Consider the following 22,725-nt stretch of genomic DNA (forward strand, 5'->3'; position numbering starts at 1 on the left):
AAGCCCAGCTTTAAGTAATACCATGACACTCTAGTGCCCCAGTAAGCAATTCCATTGATGAAGCACATACACAACATAAAGTAAATACACATGTATTGAATTATCTTCAATGTCAAAGCATGCGGACGCATTCCAGTCAGCAGATGACACATATTGAGCTCAGTGACCTGTGCCTGACATTTTGTAACCTTTATTTGCACTGGGGATGGTTGAGACCAAGTTGTCCAGCATTTTGCTCATTTTCATTCATAGCATTTTGTACAGTCAATCCTCTGAGAGCGGCCCGCCACAAACAGTGTGGCCAGATATCAGCTCCACTGAAAGAAGTTGAGGTTAAGTGACTTGGGTTTCTTCACTACAGCTATACTTCCATTGTCATTTTTGCCCAAACACATTACCACTTTATACAGTATGCACCCTTCAAAATATCACGAGTCAATAAGGAAGAGTTGTGACTTCATATGCCAAGGTCAGGACTTTGACATTTGTAACATATGATTCAGCCTGTTATTGATGGAGACGGGCTGGGTGAAGCGTACCACCTCGGGGTATGTTATAAAACACACTCACACTGGGCCACATGGCTGCACACACACGCATGCAAACGCTGTCTCCTAGAAATTGTGTCTGTATATTACTAAATGTTTCCATAATTAACGTTACGGCGACAACATAATATCTGCCTGGATTATGTTCAGAGGCAACGTTTTTTGAAACAGTACATTTATGTAACACTGTGGAGTCACAAGTAGGTGGGTGGGGTGAAAGACATGTGTAAAAAGTGCAGGACTGTCACCCCACAGTCCAGGGTTCACACGTTACATGACTAACCTTAACCCTTACACGGTCCTATTTTTGTCCTAAATACACACCAAAACTAATATCACACTTAGACTGATGTTAATCTAACCTATATTCTCCATATGTCATATTCCAACCACAATGCTAAGCCTAACTCCTAACATTAAAAACCCTATTAGCCACTTTGTGTGCAAGATATTCACAAGCACAGACAAGACAAGAGACAGACAGTACAAAATATATTGCATGATTAAAGATAACATTAAGACCATATGACACTGTAATGATACTATTTGTTCACATACATGCTACATGCCTCGAGCCTTGCAGCAGCATGACTTCTAGTGACCCACACAAGACATTTAATATAGCACACATATGCACACGTAGTAAGAGACGTCATCGCTTTTACCATGCTTGACATTTCTCTCACTCTGCAGCCAGCACATGTAAGCTGTCCAGTGACATTTCACACACTGGGTGGAGGGATAGACATAGACGTAGGACCAAATAAAGACAGAAAGCAGGAAATAAATGAGAGCAGAGAGTAGTTAAAGGGAAAAGAGCATTTTGTAGTGGTTTGAACAGGTTTTACTGCTGTACACACACACACACAAATATGCTATTCTTTATTGGATCCAAATGCAGTCTTTCCTGCCTCTCCTCATCCTTCTCACTTTCTCTTTCAAGTTTCATCCCCCCGAGTCCCACCATGTTTCTCACCTCATCGTCACCCTATTTCCTCCATCTGCCATGCGCGCATAAAGACACATATGCCTACGTGCACACACACACACTGCTTCTCTTTCTCGCTTTATTTTTGGACTTCTTAGCTATCACTCCTTTACTTCCTCTGCCATGCTCTAATTTTCTTTCCCCTCTCATGTTTTCGCCCTCGCCTTTCCCCTCTCCACCTCTAATCCTCCTTTTTCCTTCGTCTCTCCTGTGCAATGGTGAACGATTGAGATGCCACACTGCATGACAGGCTGTGATTGAAAATCCTGTTTAGCAGAGTGTGCTTCCTTCTCCTCCTCCTCCTCTGTTTTCTCCTCTCCCTCTCTTTCTCTCCCTTCTTCTCTCCTCCCCACTTAAGCGTCAGCCCCTGCATGGTGGCCAACACTGGCCTCTCTTTGATCCCCCATAATGCATTGTGATGGCTGTGTCAGCGCTTAGCCTGATCTCAGAGAAACTATCTCTAAGCAACAAGAGGAGATCAATAGCGCAGTGTCACCAGGGAACTGTTTTCTCTGTTGGTCTTTCTCCTCTCTCTGTCCGTCTGATTATCTCATTCGCTCACTATTCCTCACCATCTTCTTTTTTTCACAATCTCTGTGTTATCTCGCTGTCACTTTTGTCACCCCGCACTGTGGCTTCTCTCGGTATCTTGTCATCTGTCTTTTTGTGATTTATTTATTGTCTTTTTCTTTCTGCTTCCCACTCTTTTGTGCCACACACACACAAGCAGGAACGCCTCAATGCACATTAAATATTGTGTTATAAAAAGGTTTACTAGTGTTGCCTCAGTGCTGATTTCTTCTCTGTGACTGCAGTAGGTCAGTGTGGCAATTACAGAGATCAATTTGCATGTGTTTACAAGTGGTTTATAAGAAATAGGTTTTGACAACAAGGTCCTCAGAATATTAACACAGCACATGGTAATTTCTTGGCAGTGGAGCACAACAAAATAAGGCCTGACATGAACCACTTTCTGCAAGCAGCCAGTGTTGCGGGTTTCCCATTTTCAGCAAACACAGAGAAAGTGCCAGGACAAAAGCTGGTCACTGGGGTTGTCCCCTAATTGTCGACTAAACCAAATCGACCCACTTTTCATGAGTCATTGAGATATTTCAGTCAGGACCAAAGTGGTGCCTCAACCAACAGACAGACAGACCATTGCCACCATTCATTTAACTGGAAACAAACGAAAAATGAAAAACCATACACAGTGCAAAATCTTTCAATTTGACTGACTATAAACTAAATGACCCATAGTCAGTTTAGTCTGTCATTTAGCTGACCTACAGTACATCTAAGTCCAGATACTGTGTGTGAAGGATGCACACACGGTGCACATAGTCCACTTTGACACATACTGTATAAGTCAGTGAATTACCTCGACAAAGACAAAAAAAACTATATTTTATCGTTATATATAATTAATTTTTTGTTATTCAATATCTGTGTCAATAATGTCTATGTATTCTAGAAATAACATCACCACAGGTTGAAACGCCACAATCACAGCCTCTGCTCACAACACAATGGAGCAATTCTTGTCCCTGGAGCCAACAAGAAGCCGCATGATTGATGGCAGCGTGTGGGATAAGAGTAACTGTCTGACAGTATTATAGAAAAAAGACCATTATACTGTGTTTTCAGCAGATGGCAGAGCAGCAATAGGCGAGACGATGAAGCAATGGCATCACCTCTTCCATATTAGCTTGCATTACAGGACCTGCCACTTCCTCAGCTAGTTGTCTGGGTTCAAGATTAATTCTAAAGAATAAGACTCAATCATAACATGGACATACATCTGCGTATAATTTCCAGGTGTGAATACAAGGACGTTGTCAAACTGCCAATTATCCAGATAGCATCCAGATGCAGATCACAGTTTAATGTGAGGTATAAATGATGTGTTGATTCGTCCTTGTGTTGCAGATCAGTAATTGGCAGGCTGGGATTGCAGGCGTGTGTTTCAACATATGGCGAGAGTGTTGGGACGAGGATGAGCACCGTGAAAAAGTGACAGTCAGTGAGTAGGGGGAAGTTTGAAGGAAATCCAATGTGGGATTAAGTTAATGTGAGTGGATTAATGATTCAATTAAGAATTAATATTTGTTTTTAATGATTATGAAAGTATGACGCTAGCATGTGTGTGTGTGTGTTTGTGTGTGTGTGTGAGCGAGTTAGAGAGAGCACTTCTGTCCTCCTGCTGCTGTTAAATAAATGATTTCTGTCACTCGCACAGCAGTGTACTGGCAGTGGTAGTATATGGCTTCACTTTGTTATATGACAATCTCACCTTGTCATACACATAAACACACACTCACGCACACACACATACAAGGTCTGTTTCTGTTAGTTCCTGTGATTGATGTAACTATTGTACTACTATGACACAACTGAACCCATCTGGTCAATACTGCCTTCAACCCACAGTAGTAACTACAGTGCAGATGAGGAAAAAGACTTTGGAGTTTGAAGGCTCTTAGAAAAACTATGTGACAGATATGTACGTTGTTTAACCTTGATTTTATGCCTTTTAAGCCTAGGTTTTATGATCCTCATTAATCATCGTCACAGACTTTGTATAAAACCTAAAAACCATTTGGCTGCACTCTGTGTTTGGACATTCTAAAAGGGGCCAGAAAAAATGCAGAATCTAAAAAGAAAATGTGTTTCTTTTCAGCTTTTTTGAGCTAGTTTAATACATTATTCTTTAATTATATACATTCAAATATGTGATTTACAGGTAGCTTGACCAAATTACATGACATCCACTAGAGTCAGAAATTGCAGAAGTAGCACTTACTGCCACTAGTTTGCTTTTAGCATGACTAGTTAATGTGGTGTTACCTTTTTTTTCTCCATTGTATTTTAAATCAGCTATCATTTAAATATGTTTGTAATAACAATGTGGTGTAACTACGGCTGGGTACTGCTGCCTTGCCATGCCATGCCAAAAATAGTAAAAACAGCATTATGTTGTAACGTTAAAAGTTTATATATAAGTTTATATTTTTATTAACAAGATGTTTTTAAAATTATAATGAGATATTTTCACATTATTACAACATACTATTTGTCTAATTTTAAAAGTTTCACGTTATAACATGATAACATTTGTTTTTATAACAATATAACTCATTACATTATAAAGTGATACATTTCTAGATATAACAATAAGTTATCACTTTATAACAAGATAAATAGTACATTGTTATAACATTAAAACATCTTCACATTATAATGTGATACTGATCCATTTTTCTTTTTCTTGTGTGGAAGCAAAAAAATGTGAAAGAATATAAAAAATGGTCGCTCGCAGCAATGAGCTCTAACAACCCACCGTACCACACTAGCACCACACTCAAACAGACACAATCAGAGACTTGCTGGTGGACATAGTGAGGCATTTAGGAGCTGAAGAGCCATTTCCACAAGGAGTTATTTCAGGACCAAAAACAGAGCTAAAAGAGTGAATATTGCACTGAAAATGTAAATCCTGAAAAATAATATTGCAGAAGTCAGAAGCTGCAGACGGCAGTAACAGCTACTCCAAGCTAGGCTAGTTAGCTTTTAGCAGAACTATTTTCTCTGGTGTTACTTCTTTCTCCATTATGGTCTAAAATGTAGGTACTGTTTTATTCATGTGGTATAACAAACTCGAATCAAAGGACAGGTATTGCAAATTAGCTGAGGCTATAAATGTTGTGGTATGTGGCATTTGTTTATACTTTATACTTATATATAGATGTTGGAGCATCAGAGGTAGAGATGAAACAAAAAACAGTGGGTTGATAAGCTTTAGCTAAAGCTATCTGACAAGCTGAAATGTAGTTACTACAATTACATTTTTACCTCGGTTTTCCTCATTTTTGAGAATTGACATGATATTTCCCCCCCAAATTACACATGTGTATGATATAATATTTTTATGGTAAGGTAAGATGTCAAAAAGGATGATTTTGGTTTTACACCAAATATGTTGGTAGAATAAGGTGGTAGGCTTTATGCTACTGTCAGAACCTGTTTTCAAATATTGAGATGACTCTCAAGCATTAGGCTCCATTATCTCCCCACAGGTAAACACTGCACACAGAAACCACGGAAACTATAAACAAAACCTTTCCCTGTGAGGTTTCACGGGACAAATCTGATCAGACGTAGGAGATGCAGCCGGATGTGTGTCCGCTCACAGGTTAGTGATATGGAAATAACCCATTCAATTAGTCATTCATTCTGCCTTGCAGTCTTGTCTGGTTGGCTTCCTTCCTTGTCTGTCCACATGTCCGCTTCTCCTGTCGTCCTGCACAGGTCTTTTTCATGTGTGTTTCGACCCACATTGTGTGCGTGCATTAAAGGCAGGCTGCTGGTCGGCGCTCTTTAAACCCTGTGGCCGTCACACAGCACATCGACTGTCATAACAGACCTGACTCTCCCTCTGAGGATCACGCATGGTTGAGTGTGATTAGGTTAAACACGCTCTCTGAAATGACATGATGTGATGTGGCATTGTGTGTTTTTGTGTGTGTGTGTGCTGGACAGAGAGGGAAAATCAGAGAGAGTTTTACGTGTGTTTGTCATTTTTATGTGCAGTTCTCATGTGTGCATGCAGGAGCTTGTGTATTCTTCGGTTCTTAAAGAGTGTGTAGCTTGTTGCGGTTCCTTGTTCTTCTGTGTGTGTGTATGTGCATGCGTGTGCCAAGGACTCCCATGTTGCTTTCCAAGAGCTCTGGCTTTCCGACGTGAGACTGATTTCAATCAGATATGTTACAGCATCGTTGGCTTAGCTTAGAGACACACCTACACTCACACACACACACCTACACACACACACACAGATACCATGCAGAGTCCAGCTAAGCCACTGTTTCTTTAGTGATAGCTGCATCAATTTAAGCTCACAGCAGGAACAACCTTCACAGACTGAAGGAGACATCGTGATCAAAGGCACACCCTCCTCTGTTACTTCTTATTGGTTTCACTTGTGAAATTTGTAGTCATGTCCTGTGAAAACCTGGCACCTTTAATCTTCCTATAACAGTTTATGGTCCAGTCTCTAACAAAAACACTTCATGGCTGCAGGATTAAGCCAAATAATGTATAATGTAGTTAAACTGGCCAATTTAAAGATTTAAAGAAATAAAGCAATGTGTTGTCCTTTTGTGGAGATACAAGGTTTCCAGAAGACACTTTCCTTTCATCTGATATCATCTCTAAGCTTGTAATCGTAGGCTTGAGCTTGTACAAGATTGAGAACACATGTACAGATTCTCAGAGCGGTCTAGAGCAAAGAAGATCAACCGTCTGGATGGTGCACGCATCATCATATCATAATCACAATAAAGCTTTTGTCTTTGACAGTCAGTACAAGGTTCTTTATATTATATATCTTACACACTAAATTCTCTGGTTCAAAATTGACTCAGGTTGGGACAATGTAGCACCAAGGTAAAAATGGATTAACTTTCCATGGGTAGAAAACAACCCAGGATGTTGTTCTGACCCAGTGTTATTTTATTTTTATATTACTGTTGAGTTACCAAACAGGAACTGTTATCTGAAACTACTCTATCTGTAAACGTACATGACAGAATTTGTTATAATTATATATAATTATAATAATGTATTTTTAACAGTTTTAAGGTCAAACTTTAGCTTGTTATTTCTAACACTGGGTCAAAATAGCATTCTACCAATACAGAACGGTCTGTTTTTCCTGTAAATGTACTTTTCAGCTGGATTATTTTATGTCTTCCATGCTCGCTCTCAAACACACTCCCCCCTCGTCATCTCCTTCCCCGGTAGTCCGATGCATTAACCAGGAAACCACGGATCCCTCTATGAGAGGGGTTATGCCTCATTATGACAGAATAACAGAGCCAAAATGGAGCCTGATCCCTCCCAGTCGCTCCATAACAGTAATACTATCAGTGAGCCTGTGGCAGTTGAGGCTAATCCAGGCCATTTAATGTATAGCCACGCACTGCACCTCACTCAGGGGCTCAGCAGCGGCTCATATCAGTATCCAACAGGCACTCCGATATACACACACATTCACACGCTTTTCACATCCGTGGAAATCCACATTCCCCCTTTAAACTACCTCACCACACACTGCTCCTTACACATAAAAATGCCACCCTTTGCTCACACATACAGGACTGCTAAGTGCTTTTGCATGCATGCACATTCCCTATCCTCATCATCCCTTCAATCTCAGTCTGATTCAATACGTCATATAATACCAAAACGAGCATAATACACTAATGACCCCCTGCTTTACTTACTATATTCATGGGAAAGCTTGGTGAGCTTATATCTTATGGATACAGACAAAAAACTAAACTAAACTAAATACAATCACATGGCTGCACTGCTCACCCACTCACACAACTAGCTATTTTAAGGTCAAATGTGTAAAAATGTGTCAATCCATAATGGTTGACCCTCGGGATGGCTGGAGGCAGAGGAGGTGACAGACACAACACAGCCTCCCTCAGCCTCACTTGACATCTCCAATACACACGCAGAGACACACACTCATGTATGTGTAATACACAACCCCCACGCATTAAGACAGTACACAATGCCAATGTGTGCTGTTATTTGTATCAATTGAGCTGCAACTTATGAATCGTCTGTCCACACTATCCATGATGGCTGTCAAGGCTGTGTGTGTGTGTGTGTAGGGGGGCTGTCATGACTGCTTGGTGTGTGGGGCTGCAGAGTGGGGTCAGGTGTCCTTCAAATGACTGACAGAGAAAAAAATCCCCCACACCACATTGGATCAATGCACGCACACACATGCATGCAAATACACTCATACATATAAACGTCCTCACTCTTCGTGCACACAAGTAAACAACAGTACAGATATGCCTGAAGATACTCTACTGGACCCTATGCATACTGCATACATTATATACACATGTCCTCTATAGTAGCTACAGGGGTCTAAGTGTATTAACTTCACCCTAACAAGAACACAGAGATGCACTTGAGATGATCCTGGACTAACCAGAACTAAGTCTTCTAAATCTGTTCAGTATGAGAAGATCAATCAGCAGAAAATATTCAGTCCACAAGATTTTTGCATATCTGTGTATTTAACTGAATTGGAATATACATGAGTACTCCTAGTATCAGATAAATACAATAAATGGATAAAAGCATGGGCTTCCTGGGTGCTTTGCAGGAGGACAGTACTGAACAAGCAGGATTAAGGCCATAGCCAGGATTTTATAAATACTGAGGTTGTGAGTGCAAACACCCTCCAAGCCCAGCTCAGCCTTCTCGGCGCTGCCAGGAATATAAATAGATTCGGAATTTTTGAGTCCAAGAGTAAATTGTCTTCAAAGAATATTCATATCAGCCTACCATATCTTAACAACTACTGGATGGCTGGCCGTGAAATTTTCTACAGACATTCATGGTCCCCAGAGGGTTCTGGTATTGCACACGTAGGCTCACTGGAAAGGCTTGGCTACACTGAATGGAACAGAACATTAATAAAGATCATTGGTAACACTTGTCTTTGCCTATTTCATGTCAAAATAGCTGCTGTGGCTGTTACCAAAGAAAAATACAGAAGGTGTGACCTCAGTGTCCACAGTGGTTTAAAGGTTAAAAAGTGCAGTACTGGTAGGTAAAAAGAGGAAAGAAAAATCTAAAACACAAGAACGAAAACAAGTCGGTATCAAAGATTAAAACAAACAGTCTGCCTCTCTGTTGGCCCCTCAGTCAGTGTGTAAATCAGTATTTGTGCTGACCTGGAAGTTTGCATTTATGAGCATACTGTTAATCAGCCAATATTTCCCAGCAAATCACTGACCCTCTGTCTTTGCTTCTTGTCTGTCTGACTGCGTCTCTCTGTTTGTCAGTCTCGTCATTGTTTTGGCGGCTCACTAAAACTGTAATCTGCTGCTGCACTGGCTTATTAATAAGCCTATTCTGAATGTTCCTCCTCTGTGAGCTGGTTGACTTTCAGCAGTGGCGACAGATCTTCACAGCACTAGAATAAATAGAGCGGCACCATGTCCATGCGATTCACTCTTGAGTGATTTTATTTTTTGCATTTGTGCTTTAAAAACCTATTTTGTTTTTCCTTTTTTGTTTTTCTAGTACAATATGATGTTATATTTTCATTCTATTTACATCATCCAATTAAGATGTCTTAGTTTTCTTTATTTTTATGTGACCTGTGGTTAAATAAGCTTTAAGCTTGTGTTTTCAATCTTCAATAATTTGCTTTGTATTTCCATCTTTGGTTTTTTTGGGGGGGGTTTAACACTGTACTTTCATCACGTTGCCTGTAGGTGTTGCCCCTGTAACCCCAAAAGTTTGCTTTCAACTCTGTGAAATTCAACTCTTGAACTACTAAAAACACCAAAAGGAACATCAGGTCTATTTATTGTAGCTCTGTGATCATTTCTGGGTGACTTTAGAGTTCAGTCGGAAAATGAGGGATCAGACAGCTCAGTCTGCAGACACTCAGGCTATGATTTAGAGAACGAAAGAAAAGAAAGAGAGAGGAGGAGAGGGACAGAGAGATGACAGAAAAAGTGAGAGAGGGAGAGAGAGAGAGGGAGAGAGGGAGAGAGACCTCAAGGGAAGCATGGCTGTGAGCAGAAAGAGGGCAGATGATGAGAGAAGACAGCTAATGAGAGGGAACTGGAAAGGGGAGGACTAAGACAGAAAAAGAGATAGCTAGCGATGCACTAAAGGATTATCAACCAGATTTACACCTGATTTACCCACCCAGCGATCAGTGGGGATATCTCAATCCTACTATATAATCCTACTGTATATCTGGTGCTACATCCTTACCTGCCTAAATGAGACAGAGACAGAAAAATATCACATTTGAAACTTAACATTCAAGATGGGTATCACAGACTAATCCAAATGGGAGAGATCGTAATAACCAAAAAGAGATTTTTCAGTGGTGTGAAAATCATCAAAGGATATTCATGAATGTATCTGCAACGCAGACAAATATGTAACTGAGAAATTTAAATAAAAAGTACTTTATTATGGGTGTTTTTGGATGTTCAGTGATTTTGGCTGCGTCAGTATAGTTTGGGTGGAGGGTGAGACACAGATAGTTTGGCCTGCGGGGGGAGAAAAGTGAGGAAGAGAAAGAAGATTAGAAGTTAAAAGTTGATGTAGGGAAGGAAAATGCAGAGTCACATTTTCTTCTCCAAGTCCGACAATAAAAGATCATTGCAAGGCTTATTTGAAGGTTGAGAGAGAGAAACAAAGAGCCAGAGACGGAAGCTCAAGAGTCAAACGGAAAACAGGAAGAACACACAAGGGTGTACAACATTTAAAATGACATAACAGGGTGTAAGATGGAAGAAGGAAAGAAACCGAGATTGGGGGTAGAGAGAACAGGATATAAAAAGAAATATGGGAATAAATGGGCTTGACAACTTTAGAGTGTCTAAAGGCTAATAGAAATACGCAAATTTGCAGTGCTTTCTTGTTTAAGAACCACATCAGCTGGTGTGTTAAAATGCTTCCCATCTCAGGGTAAGATATTGTATTTCTGTCTTAGTTTTAATTTAAATGAAACATATTTTCTATGAAATATAAGCTAAAAATGTTCTGCTACGAACTGAAAAATGGGCCAAAGTTGTGGAGATGAACTACATTAAACTCTATAAGCTCTATAAATGCTAACATATGCTCACAACATATGCTCACAATGACAATTGTGCCTTTACAGTCTTAGTTTAGCATGCTGCCCTGCTAACATTTGCTAACTAGCACTCTTCACAGTACAACTGAAGCTCATTGGAAATAACATCAGTTTTGCATTTTTTGGTCATAAAACAAACTATAGGCTTTTTTTCACAGCAGCCATTATGACACGAAATAGTTGGGTGAACACAGGTGACTAATGATATTAATGCATTACGGTTCCATTCCATTTAGTGTATTAGAGCCTTTCCAGTGAGCCAACATGCTCAATAGCAGCACCCTGACTGTGTTTGACCTGATTAGAACAGTCAGGGTGCTGCTGGTCCCTGGAGAAGTGGGTATATTTTGTTTTTCAAGCGGCTCAACCAGCTAAGGATAAAATCCCTGCGATGTAAGACTACTCACATGTAAGACTACTCTTGCATATTTAACTCACCCAAAAATGGGCCAGTAGTATTTACATACTGCCACTTAACTTCTGCTGCTTGACTTCAGGCAGTAAGGATCATTGTAAAATTAACCACAGAAGAGTCAATGAAGAAGGTCAGTTGGACAAATTCAAATCTTGACCCAATAATGGTGCTTGATTAAAAAAAAAGTCAGGAGCTCACCAAAGTTGTTACAATTCATCCTGAGGGAGACATGAATGTGTGTACCATAATTGACGGCAATCCATCCAATACTTGTTGATATATTTCACTCAATACATCAAACTCATGGTGGTGCTAGAGGAAAAGTCACAGGATCACCAAAGTCATTAGAATTCCTTATCAGGGGACCATGAATGTCATGCACCGTCCATCAGCTGTTGAAATATCTGAGTCTGGACAGACCAATTGACATTGTCAGCTCTAAAGCCGTGCCACTAGTATGGCTAAAAATGATTAGCCTACTACCTAAATTATCATTTAGATAATTCAGATTAGGGAACTGTGAGTCTCCTATCAATTTCTGTACAGCAAATACAGCAACTGTTCTTCTGCATTGCTACTTGTTTGCAGTTACACTAAGGCATACACACACTGTGGCATCTGTGTTGATGTATTACAGCTGCCAAGTCCGGTTAAACACATTCCTCTGATCCCATAAAATGTATTCTGTTCTGCAATATTAAATCTGGTTGCATGAGGCCAGCAGTGGAGGGTGGGTCGAAGGCCACAGTAGCCGTCACAAGGCCACTGAGGTCAGGATCAGTCATTTCTGGTTCACATACACATCCTGTCGGACGCTAATTATAATAAAAACACCTTTAAAGCAGCAAACAGATTGGTAGACCTGAGCTCCTGTCAGTCATACAGACGTAATGGTAGGAATATAATGAAAAGACAATTTGGCCCACCTGATGTACAAACTTTACAGCACGTTCATGCACGATTGACGTTTTCATGCTTGAATGAACATATACGTTCACATACTCTCACTCCCATCCCTCTGTCTCTCTCTCTCTCTCTCCCTGTCTCTCTGGGGGTGTGTCGTTGACGAGCTCAGTGCGGATATAATTGGCACTGGCCCCATGTGGCACTGTAGTGACGATCATAGAAATCAAGGGCGCACAGATGTAAACAAACACACTCCTGCACACACACACCAGCCCCCTGCCTATAGTACGTCTTTTCACTTAACACCCGTCCTGCAGGCTCCCGTGATACTCATTTCCGTGTTTTGATTTCAATGTCACACTGATCCTATCTCACTCCTCCACCGTCTCTTGCTCCCCCCGCCCCCGTTCTCTCTGCATCAAACTCACTCTCCCTCACTCGTCTCTCCTTTTTCCTCTTGCTCTACCTCTTTGAATGTTCTCTCCTTCCATCTCAACTTCCCTTCCTCCCACTGTTGTTTATATTTCTCTCCCTCTCTCTTCCCGCTCTTGCAGGCCAGCAACATGCAAATTATGCCCCACAAATGCAAATCCTTTCCTATCTCAGAAGAGACCTCCAGTGGAGAAGAAGAGTCCGCCCCGCTTAGATATACCACACCGTCTTTTCCTTCTGTAACAGAGGGGCGTCGTTTGTTTGAAGGTTATCTCTGAGAACTGCTGAAGAAAGCATTGCATGTATGTATGTGCATTATTAAGACAGTCCAGGGCATCATTATTAATGCTGTTTTGAATGGAGCTTCCTATAACAACTAGGGCCTAAGATCCTTTGGCATACATGGGTAATTTAATCACTGGTACAGTAATTGAAACTCATGTATAATATCATTGAAATGGTTTATGTGTAACAATATAATTAGGTAGGTCACAAACAAATTAGCTAATGGTTCCATTACAGCGGGTCAATGAAGTGTTTCCATGGTTATGCTTAGAAAACTGAGAAAAACAGCAAGACTTTTATTTTGCATAGAATATAGTCTCAGCCATATAGCGGCTCTGTGAGACTGCACTTTGAGCTGAATGTTAATGTCAGCATGCTAACATGCTCACAATGGAAATGCTAACATGTTGATGTTTAACAGGTAAAATGTTTACCATGTTCACCATCTAACATTTGTTAATTAGCAATAAACAGGCTTTGCAGGAAGGGCATATAAATCATGTCATGGAGCGTACTTTCTCCATTCCCAATAGGTAATGTCCTTGAGTAAATGCTGGTATGCATGCTGAGAGGAAGGTGCACATTCCTCTCGCTCATCAACTCAGTGAACCGGGAACTTCTGATGTTTGAAACATGCTTGTTGACTTGTGTTTAGTCTTTCTGCTCACACAGGTTTTCAGTAGGGGGGACTTTAATCCCCTGACCTGCCTGACCCTTTAAGAAGGAGTATACTTCCTCTTTAAAATGCCTTTGTGGGCAATGTTTTCTGCTGTAATGTTAGTCAATTTCAAAGAAGGTATGGTTATTGGTTTAGTAACTTCATTAACACCATGTATGTTTTCATTATGCCACTTAGGGGGTAAATGTGATTAAAGTAAATAGTAAAAACATGGCGGTTCAACCTGGCGGCCTCCACTGAAGGCAGAAGGTGCGCTCATTCTGAGGTAACAAAAACACAAAAAATCTTATTTCACCTGAAGTATACACTAATGAAAACATTTCTACAAATATTATATTCCATTTCTGCCAATAGAGCCTCCTAATTGTTACACACTGGACATTTAATATAGATCAGCTGACTGTCATTTAATGAAACAAAGAAAGGAACATTTCTATTGTACGCTGTGCTGCAGTCAGTGCTACAATTAGAAGCAGTGTTTGCATGCCTGACATCAGCTATAAGTGAACTGGGAGTGTTCTCGCATTCCCAGCTTTCCATCTTCCTTCCCGCTCTTCTTTCCTGCCATCTGTTCTTCTCTCACTCCTCCTCCCCTGCCACACATTCTCATTTACATCCCATTGCCTGATACCTTCTCCCTCACTTTTATGTAATTGCTCAGTGTCTCATTTATTTACACCTTCTGTTTTTGTTTTCTGATTTCCAGTCCTCTGTCCTAACCTGTGAAGATTGTTTCTCCTCCATAATTTCTTTACTTTTCTTCCACACTGCCTTTACCATCCCATCTCTGCTCTCTATCTGTCTGTAAAACACAAGACAAAATGTGTGTGTATCCCGGTCTGTGTTGTGTGTGATTTGTTTGTATGTACGCATGCAACTTTATGCAAATGTGAATGTGGCTGTGTATATACATGGACTAGCAGGTTTCTGTGTGTGTGTGTGTGTGTGTGTGTGTGTGTGTGCAGAGCAGGGTGACTGTCCTCAGGGCAGCTCTCCACACCAGAACAGAGCAAGAGCAGCTGACCAGCTGTCCCCCTCGCAGCTAGCAGCATGTCTTCTATCTATTTTCTCTATTTCTATCTCTATTCATCCTTCCCGCTTCACTCTCTCTTTTTCTTTTCTCCAGCTCTTTCTCTCACTCTTTTATTCTTCCTCTCCCTTGCTTGCTCCTATTGCGCTCCAACTCTCTCACACTCGCTCTTGCCATGCCTCTCTTTTGAACTAATTCCTCCCTCTGTTCCTCATTGCACACTGGACACAGTGTCACACCCACCCGCTCATTTTCATCATCAGCTCCCTTTCATCTGCCTGTTCCCTCCTTTTTTTGCCTTCACTGCCTCTCCCCCTCTTGTGCCCTCCTTCGCTTGCTGCTTCTCCCATTCCACGCCTCAGTAATGTCATTGTTAAGGTATGTCTCTCTTTTAACCTCATCTAAGTTTCATCTCCTCCCTCCTGTCTCTCTCCACTTCCCATTACCTTGTTCTTTGACTTTGTTCAATAACTTCTTCCTGTCAACCTCTTTTCTCTCATCAAACCAGCTGTCTTTTGTAACCACACAAAAACGTGTCTTCCTGTTGTCAGTGTAACCATCACATGACCTGAGTATTTTTTTCCTTGTTTTCTCTCTCTCTCTCTCGTCTCTCTCTCTCTCTCTCTCTCAATCTTCTTTCTCTCTCTCGCCTCTCTTTATGTCAAATATGCCAGCCTTAGACTTTACATCTTACCACTTTTATCCCTTAGCTCATCTCTTACACTGTATTAAATATATATCTGCCTCTAAAATGAGCACAAAGAAAGAGGAGAGGAGTGCAAGGAAGATAAGGAGATCATTCTTTTGTCAGAGAGGAAACATGAGGATTTGGCTGCTGTCTTCATTAGGTAAAGGGCTCAGAACTTGCTCAGTGTATTTTCATCCTAATCAGCCGCGCTCATGCTTCTCACTGCACTCTAACTTGTCCAGCTACAGCCTATTTTAAGCCACAGCGCATCGATGCACATAGTAGTATATAATGTAGTATATAAAAATGTATATAATACATGTATAGTGATGAGAATAGTTGCTGTATGTTCGATATTGTTCCCTTGCAGCATATTTAAAAATCATTACCATGTTTTCCTTCCCTAAATGAGAAATTGTTTTCTGATATTTTCAGCCTGTTCTCTCCAGAAATGAGGTCAGAGAAATTGCACTGAAAGACAATAAAGTGATCATAAGCTGGTGCAAAACTTTGCATACGGTGCATTTATATCTGCATTGGAGGCAAGTTAGCCAGTCAGAGCGGATGAATAAGAAAAGTGGTAGACCATGGTTGTATTGGTTGTATGAACCTACATGTTTATTTACTACTGTAATACAAGTTTACCTCTAATTTCAAAACCTACAGTAAAGACAGGCAGACAAAGGAGGAAAAGAGATAATAGTGGTTACCATGCAAGCTTACAGCCATGCTAGCAGCTCTGTAAGGTGTACTTTGAGCTAAATGTTAACTTTAGCAACATGCTCATAATCACTATACGAACATGTGATGTTTTGCAGGTAAATGTTTATTATCACCAACTTAGTTTAGCATGCTAACATTTGCTAATTAGCATAAACACAAAGTCAGCAGTGCTTTTTGCTGGGAATGTTGTTAGTTTTGTAGGCATGTGTTCGAGTATCTAGTATTGGATAAGTATAAATGTTGACTTATGGCACTAGACTAAAAGTCATCATATCATGTAAAAAATAAAATCAAAGATCCAGTCTGTAACCTTCTGCATATTGTCTGTATTTGTCTGCATACAAACACAGCACTGCCTTTGAAAGCACTGTATTTTAATTGTCAATCTTATTTTAGCACTAAAGAAAAAGTTTTCATTGTCAAAGTAAATAGGATTTGTCTTCTGGGGACCATAAGGTTTTGTACAACTTTCAATAGATCCAACAGTTGCCGGGCTATTTCAGTCTGGAATAAAATGATGGACCCACCAACAGACCAGCTTTCACTTTAGACATTCATTTTAAATGCTTTTTCCATTGAAAGGCAATAATTATTATTATTATCAATATAAGGGTGCCATTCTGCTGTAGGTCTTAAATTTGTGTTTGAATCCCAACAGTAAAAACAGAAAGTGGTAAAACAGTTTTCCATAATAAAAATTTTAATTATGGAGATGAAGAACAGTTTTATGCAGCCATCAACCTCCTCTGAAAGATATTTTACTCCAACCTTTGAAGTGATAAACATTTTGTTTACATTCATACCAATTTGTCTACCATCCTCTCTCATTTTCTCTCTGCCTCTTCTTTCACTCCCCCCCATCTCTCTTGTTTTTGCTCCCAGTCTCTCTCTTTGTCTCTCTGTCTAACTGGCCTGAAGGATTAAATGTGTTTAATTAAGAGGTGATTATGTGTTGGCTGACACAGCAGGATCAGGATGGCTTCATCCGGTCGCCCCGACTGTCATCACCCTGTACCCCCATTCAGCCCCTGCAGTAAACACACATTCTCTCTCTTCCATATGTATGCTCTGTTTATTCCTTCTTTCACACCTCTCACACCCTTCCTTCTGTTATGTTCTTGACATTTTTTTATTATCTTTTTAACTACAGGATTAATTCCCCTTCTTTCTTCTTCTGTTTCTCTTGTAATGCTACCCTAAGTGGACAGACAAATAATTCTTCTTCCTTCTTACTTAAATGCTGGAATTCTACAGCAAGTATATGTCATTACATCTAATAAGATGTAAAACTTAATTTAAATATTAAAAAGAAAGTGCACACACTTGTACTTGTAGAACAGTTTGAGAGCTACAATAAATACTATCTTTAGATATAGGATGGAGTTAAAAACTGATTTATTTTTCTTCATGACAACATGCACATCCTCCTGATCCATCAGATTTAAAAAGCAATAACATAAAGATAATTATATCACATAAAATAAATATTAAAGACTAACAAAAATGCTGAAAAAGCTATGTGGTAATATATGGTGCTGAAAGTCTGATTAAACTCTGATGCTGAAGACTCCAAAAAAACACTTAGACAAAGAAATGTGAGAAAGCAGAGGAGGTAAAAGGGGGATTTAATAACAGGGGAATAAAAAAAATGGTAGGAGCAGGGGAAACAGAGTGCTAATAAGCCCAGTACGGGGTGAAACAGAGGCCAAAAACATGTTTATTGCATAGTTAGAAGATGAAAGTAAAAGGAGAAGCCTCAGCATTTGTCTGTGTGTGTGGATAAATACTGCATGTGTAATGGCGTGCATTTGTGACAGTGTGAAATATGAAAACTTTACACTAGAATAACTTATATATTATGAACCAGAACACATGAAACATTTGGTATCTTTTGTATCAGTGCGTGTAGGTTTGATAAAGTAGCATCTATAGTGAGTCATGTTTTTTTAATTTCATATGGCTTTATGCATGCTTTGGTGAGTAACCAGATATGAACTTAAGCAGTTTACAATAAAAACATTTACCTACAGTACCACACTGTAATACAGTCTGGATATTAGGAAACAACTGGACAAAAGATGGCTTTCATTTTTTCTGCCACGCCTGATAATGAGGACCAAATTGTGTGGCATGAGGGACTTTGTCCTTTAAAGCATGCCATCACTCTTGTCACAAATGAACCCTCAGGAAATATGCCCTCTAATTTGAGTCTCAATCCACTGAAGAAGCAAAGGGTTATACTGAGCATGTATATATATATGTGTGTGTGTGTGTGTGCATGTGTGTGTGTTCTGTATGTGGGTCTGTGTGTGTGTGGTCAAAACGTCTAGAAAGCGGAAGACAGATGGGTCACACAGCATTCCCTCTGTGGGTTTGGAGCAGGAACACGGCTAATTACATCTTAATTAAATATGACCTGTCTGTCCCTGTGCCTCCTTGCCCATGGATGACACATGTGTGCTTCTGTGCTCAGACAGAGAGACAGCAATAAAGAGTGAGACACATGCATGTACAGTAAGTGCATCACTATAAGTGGGTACAAGGGAAGAGTTCTGGTGTAGAAATTTAAACATACATGTCTATTTAATGGATCTGTGGTGTTTGTGTGTGTAAATAAAAAAATGTTCTTAGATTAAATGTTCTCACTCTCCCATGAGCTCAGTACTGATGTGTTGTGTGTATTTGTTTGTGAGGTTATTAGAGGGCATGAAGCTGTTTCACAGCGGTTAAGGCTTTGTCCCAGTCATCCAAATTAATGCACCCCCTTGTGTCTAAATTGTTCTCAATTTAGAGGGGTGCTGTAAGACAATGAATCCCAAGCAGGGGTCCTTGTACCCTAGGGGCTACTTCTGTAGGTACCAGGGAGTTTGTAGCTCAACTAATTTGAATTGAATTGAAAAAATTAGTTCCTTGTAACACCTGAACACCACATATTGATGTTGTGTGAATACTAAGTGAGCAGTAGCAATAAGTCTAAATGCTTAGCTAAAAATTATGGGATTGATAAATTGTTGAAATAGTTGTGTAAAAGTCATTGATTAACAGTTCTTGCTAACAGTTATGGATAACTGGCTAATAAATACTTGAACTATAGTTAAATTAGCTTAAAGTATGAGATAAACAGTTGAAATAGTTAGCTTAAAGTAGTGGATAAATTATTGAAATACAGTTAGCTAAAAATGGACTAATTGATAGTTTGCTAAAGTAGTGGATAAGCAATTGAAATTTGCTTGAAGTTATGGAGAAATTAATGGCAGTGTCGAGGAAGAGGTAGGCTGCATGAGTTCATCTAAGTGATATCACTGCTCTAAGACACGTAATATAATTTAACTGATCTCAAATGCACAACATGCACACAGACACACACTGACCATTGTTGGAGCGTAGTGCCCTGGCGGAGATGCCGTTGGTCCCTATAGGATGATGAACCCCGGTTCCATCCACCATTCCTGCCTCCCCTGGCTGCTTCAGAAGCTCTGTCAGAGTTCTGGAGGGAGGAAGGAAAGCACATATTTACACACTTCATTTAAGCACCCTGCATACAAACTGAAAAGTAAATAAAAACATGATAATAGGTAGAAAAAATATGCACACATTTATGTGGACAGATTATTAAAATCCATTATTAAAAATATCCAAACAGCCTTCATGTAAACAGTTCTACCTGAGGATGAAGACAAGATTGTTCACGTCTATTAAAACAAACCCAAACAGAAATGCTCAGAATTAAATTCAAGACATTGGAATTGAGGATAAAAAGGATGAGACTTTGGATGTTTGCGAAGTGGGAGCATCAATCATTTATAAAATATAAAGCAACTTCCCCTCCTGCCATTTTTTATTGTTTGATGCCTTTGAACAAGTTCTGATGCCACCTCAAAAACTGGAACAGAGGCAGGAAAAGGCCTTCCAACATGCAGATTTAACTCTTTAGGAGCAGAAAGAACTAAACCTGCAGCTATAAACAAGGATTTGTGTTTTGTATCAGACAATAGCTATTTGATTGATTTCATTCTACTTAAATATAACAAGAGAATCAATGGATAAACAGTTGGAATACGTAACTAACAGATAAATAGCTGAAACAGGTAGCTAAAAGTAAAAATTGTGAAATAGCTAAAAGTAAGCTGAGAAACATCAGGACAAACAAAAGGAAGCTCGGGCACCATCTCTTGAGGACTTCCTGTCAAATATTTAGTCAATTCTGCAATCTTTTACTATTCTACTATGTACTATACTATGTGTTATCATGTGTTGGAATCATTTATTTATTTAATGGAGGACCATTGTGGTGTGACCTATCATTGATTGTAAAGTTGATAAGTTGTCTTTCATTTCAAGCGGATGCATTCTTTTGTTTGTTCTGTGCAAAATGATGGGAGTAAAATTTAGTTTTCTAGTGTAGTGTGGTGGTTTCAGCAAAATGAACTGATTTGTCAAAGTGTCTCATAGAAAGCTGCATCACTATCATCTGTGTGATTGCAGTTTAATTGCTACAGCAAACCACCCTGGTGGAAAGAAAAATATATTGCATGCCCTTTTAGAGTGTCAGATACTATATTTCCTCCTGCCACCATTTGTTTTTAATAAGGTTACGAAAAAACACAGAAACTAAAATAACAACACCTGGCTGGTACATAGGTCTGCTCAGATTGCCCACTGTTGACGTCTAATAATTTAATTGTTCTTAAAAGCTAGAAACTATTTGCTCACCTCGACAAAAACAGGAGAATGCTCACCATCAATGTGTTGCCACTGACAAGGAAATTATAACAACATAGTCAACAAATCAACTGTGACCCGAGAGCCGCTATTGAGAGACCCTCAAATATTTCCTCACTGTTAATCTCATTGTTGAAACCTTCTAAAACACAGTAGAGAAATTGCTTTTTTATTAGCCTGCTGTGAAATGATTGCCTGTGGTCATGGGAGCAGTCAGCATAAAAACATGAACACCTGACCAATATAATGCAATTCAAACAGTGGACTTGCAATAGGTACTAAGTATAGATACATACAAAGTACCATTGTGAAGGTCATAATGTGGATTTTTATTTTTTTAATTTGTTCCCAAATGAAGGGACAAAATAGCATGAACACTAAAGGGAAATGTGTACACTCCTGGTCATGATATAGAATAATATACTGGCATTGCTATGACAACTTCCAAACACGTGATCAGCTGTTTTTGTCTATATAGTCTACTTGTCCACCAAATTTGAGCTCAATTCATGAGCCTTTGAGAAAACCAGCTGTGACAGAAACAAGCTCATTAACAGGGTAGAAACGTGGTCTCCTGACACTCACACAGTGCAATTAAAGATCCCCTCCAGACATGTATTTCGAAATATACAAATAATCTTTTTGGAACAATAATGTGTGATTTACTCTTTTTTTTTCTATTGGCAAAAAAGTGTAATTCCAGAAAGGGTTAGTTTTCCTGCTGGACACAAGATGTCTCCTACTTCACTGTAAAGACAATTCTCAGTGTGTGCACTGGTGGCTTCAAGTTTCTAAGTATAAGCTGCATACTGGACCAGTGACTACACGGTATGGCACAAAATCGAAAGTATCAGGGATACACCCATTGAGCATATAGGTGCAGATGCATCGGTCCTCCTCATCACTACAGGGTTCGTAATCATCATCTAAGACTGGATCTTCCTCCTCTACCTCTATCTCTCCACTGAGTTGATATTTCTTTCCGATCCCTTGACACTCTTCTCACTGCTACTGTGCCATTAAAGCAATCTTCAACTGCTCCAGTGGAGCAGCACAGCAACCAGCAGTCGTCTGTGGTTTTACTGGGCAGCTCCCTGCTGTGAATGTGAAACAGGGGTTGCAAAAAACCTCCCCTGTATAGAATTAACATCAGGATTTTTTGTTTTTTTAAATTAGACCTTTTGATGTTGATGAGTCATCTCTTCTGGCAAATAATGTGTGACTATGTACAAGCTCAGTAATGGAATTTATTCTTAACACCACAAAAGTTAAGGTTCCACAGATTTTATGGAACTTTAAAGATTTCCACGGGGAAGTGAGTGAACTGACGGGCATTCAGGGACAATAAATAAAATAAAACGTGTCCTTAAACTGGTTAGCAGGAACACATATTCTGTACCCACACATGCATCTCAATTGCCCTGTACATTTTCTGCTTGCTCGCCAATCCATTTCTCTCTCTCATCTCATCAATATCTGTCCACTTCCATTCCATTGCTTCATTTGTCTTCCACTCTCCTCCCCCCTCTCATTCTCAGTGGTAAGCAGGCTGAAGCTGTATCTCCGTCATTTTCTTGTCTCCCCTCCCACTTTCGTTGTGTCTCTTCCTTTCGTC

The 22,725-nt window shown here is 39.7% G+C and overlaps 1 protein-coding gene across 1 annotated transcript in view; it reads right to left on the bottom strand.

The window, feature by feature from the left end:
• The window catches only part of LOC118323429 (protein shisa-8-like), an 83,650-nt gene that overhangs the window by 28,333 nt on the left and 32,592 nt on the right, over positions 1–22,725 (bottom strand). Inside the window, exon 2 of the mRNA XM_035655395.1 lies at positions 19,760–19,875. Within this exon, the coding sequence (XP_035511288.1) occupies positions 19,760–19,875 (116 nt within the window). The remainder of the gene's footprint in view (positions 1–19,759; positions 19,876–22,725) is intronic.

Source organism: Morone saxatilis, unplaced genomic scaffold (assembly GCF_004916995.1).
Source record: "Morone saxatilis isolate NCDOM2014 unplaced genomic scaffold, NCSU_SB_2.0 Contig14, whole genome shotgun sequence".
Taxonomy (NCBI): Eukaryota; Metazoa; Chordata; class Actinopteri; family Moronidae; genus Morone; species Morone saxatilis.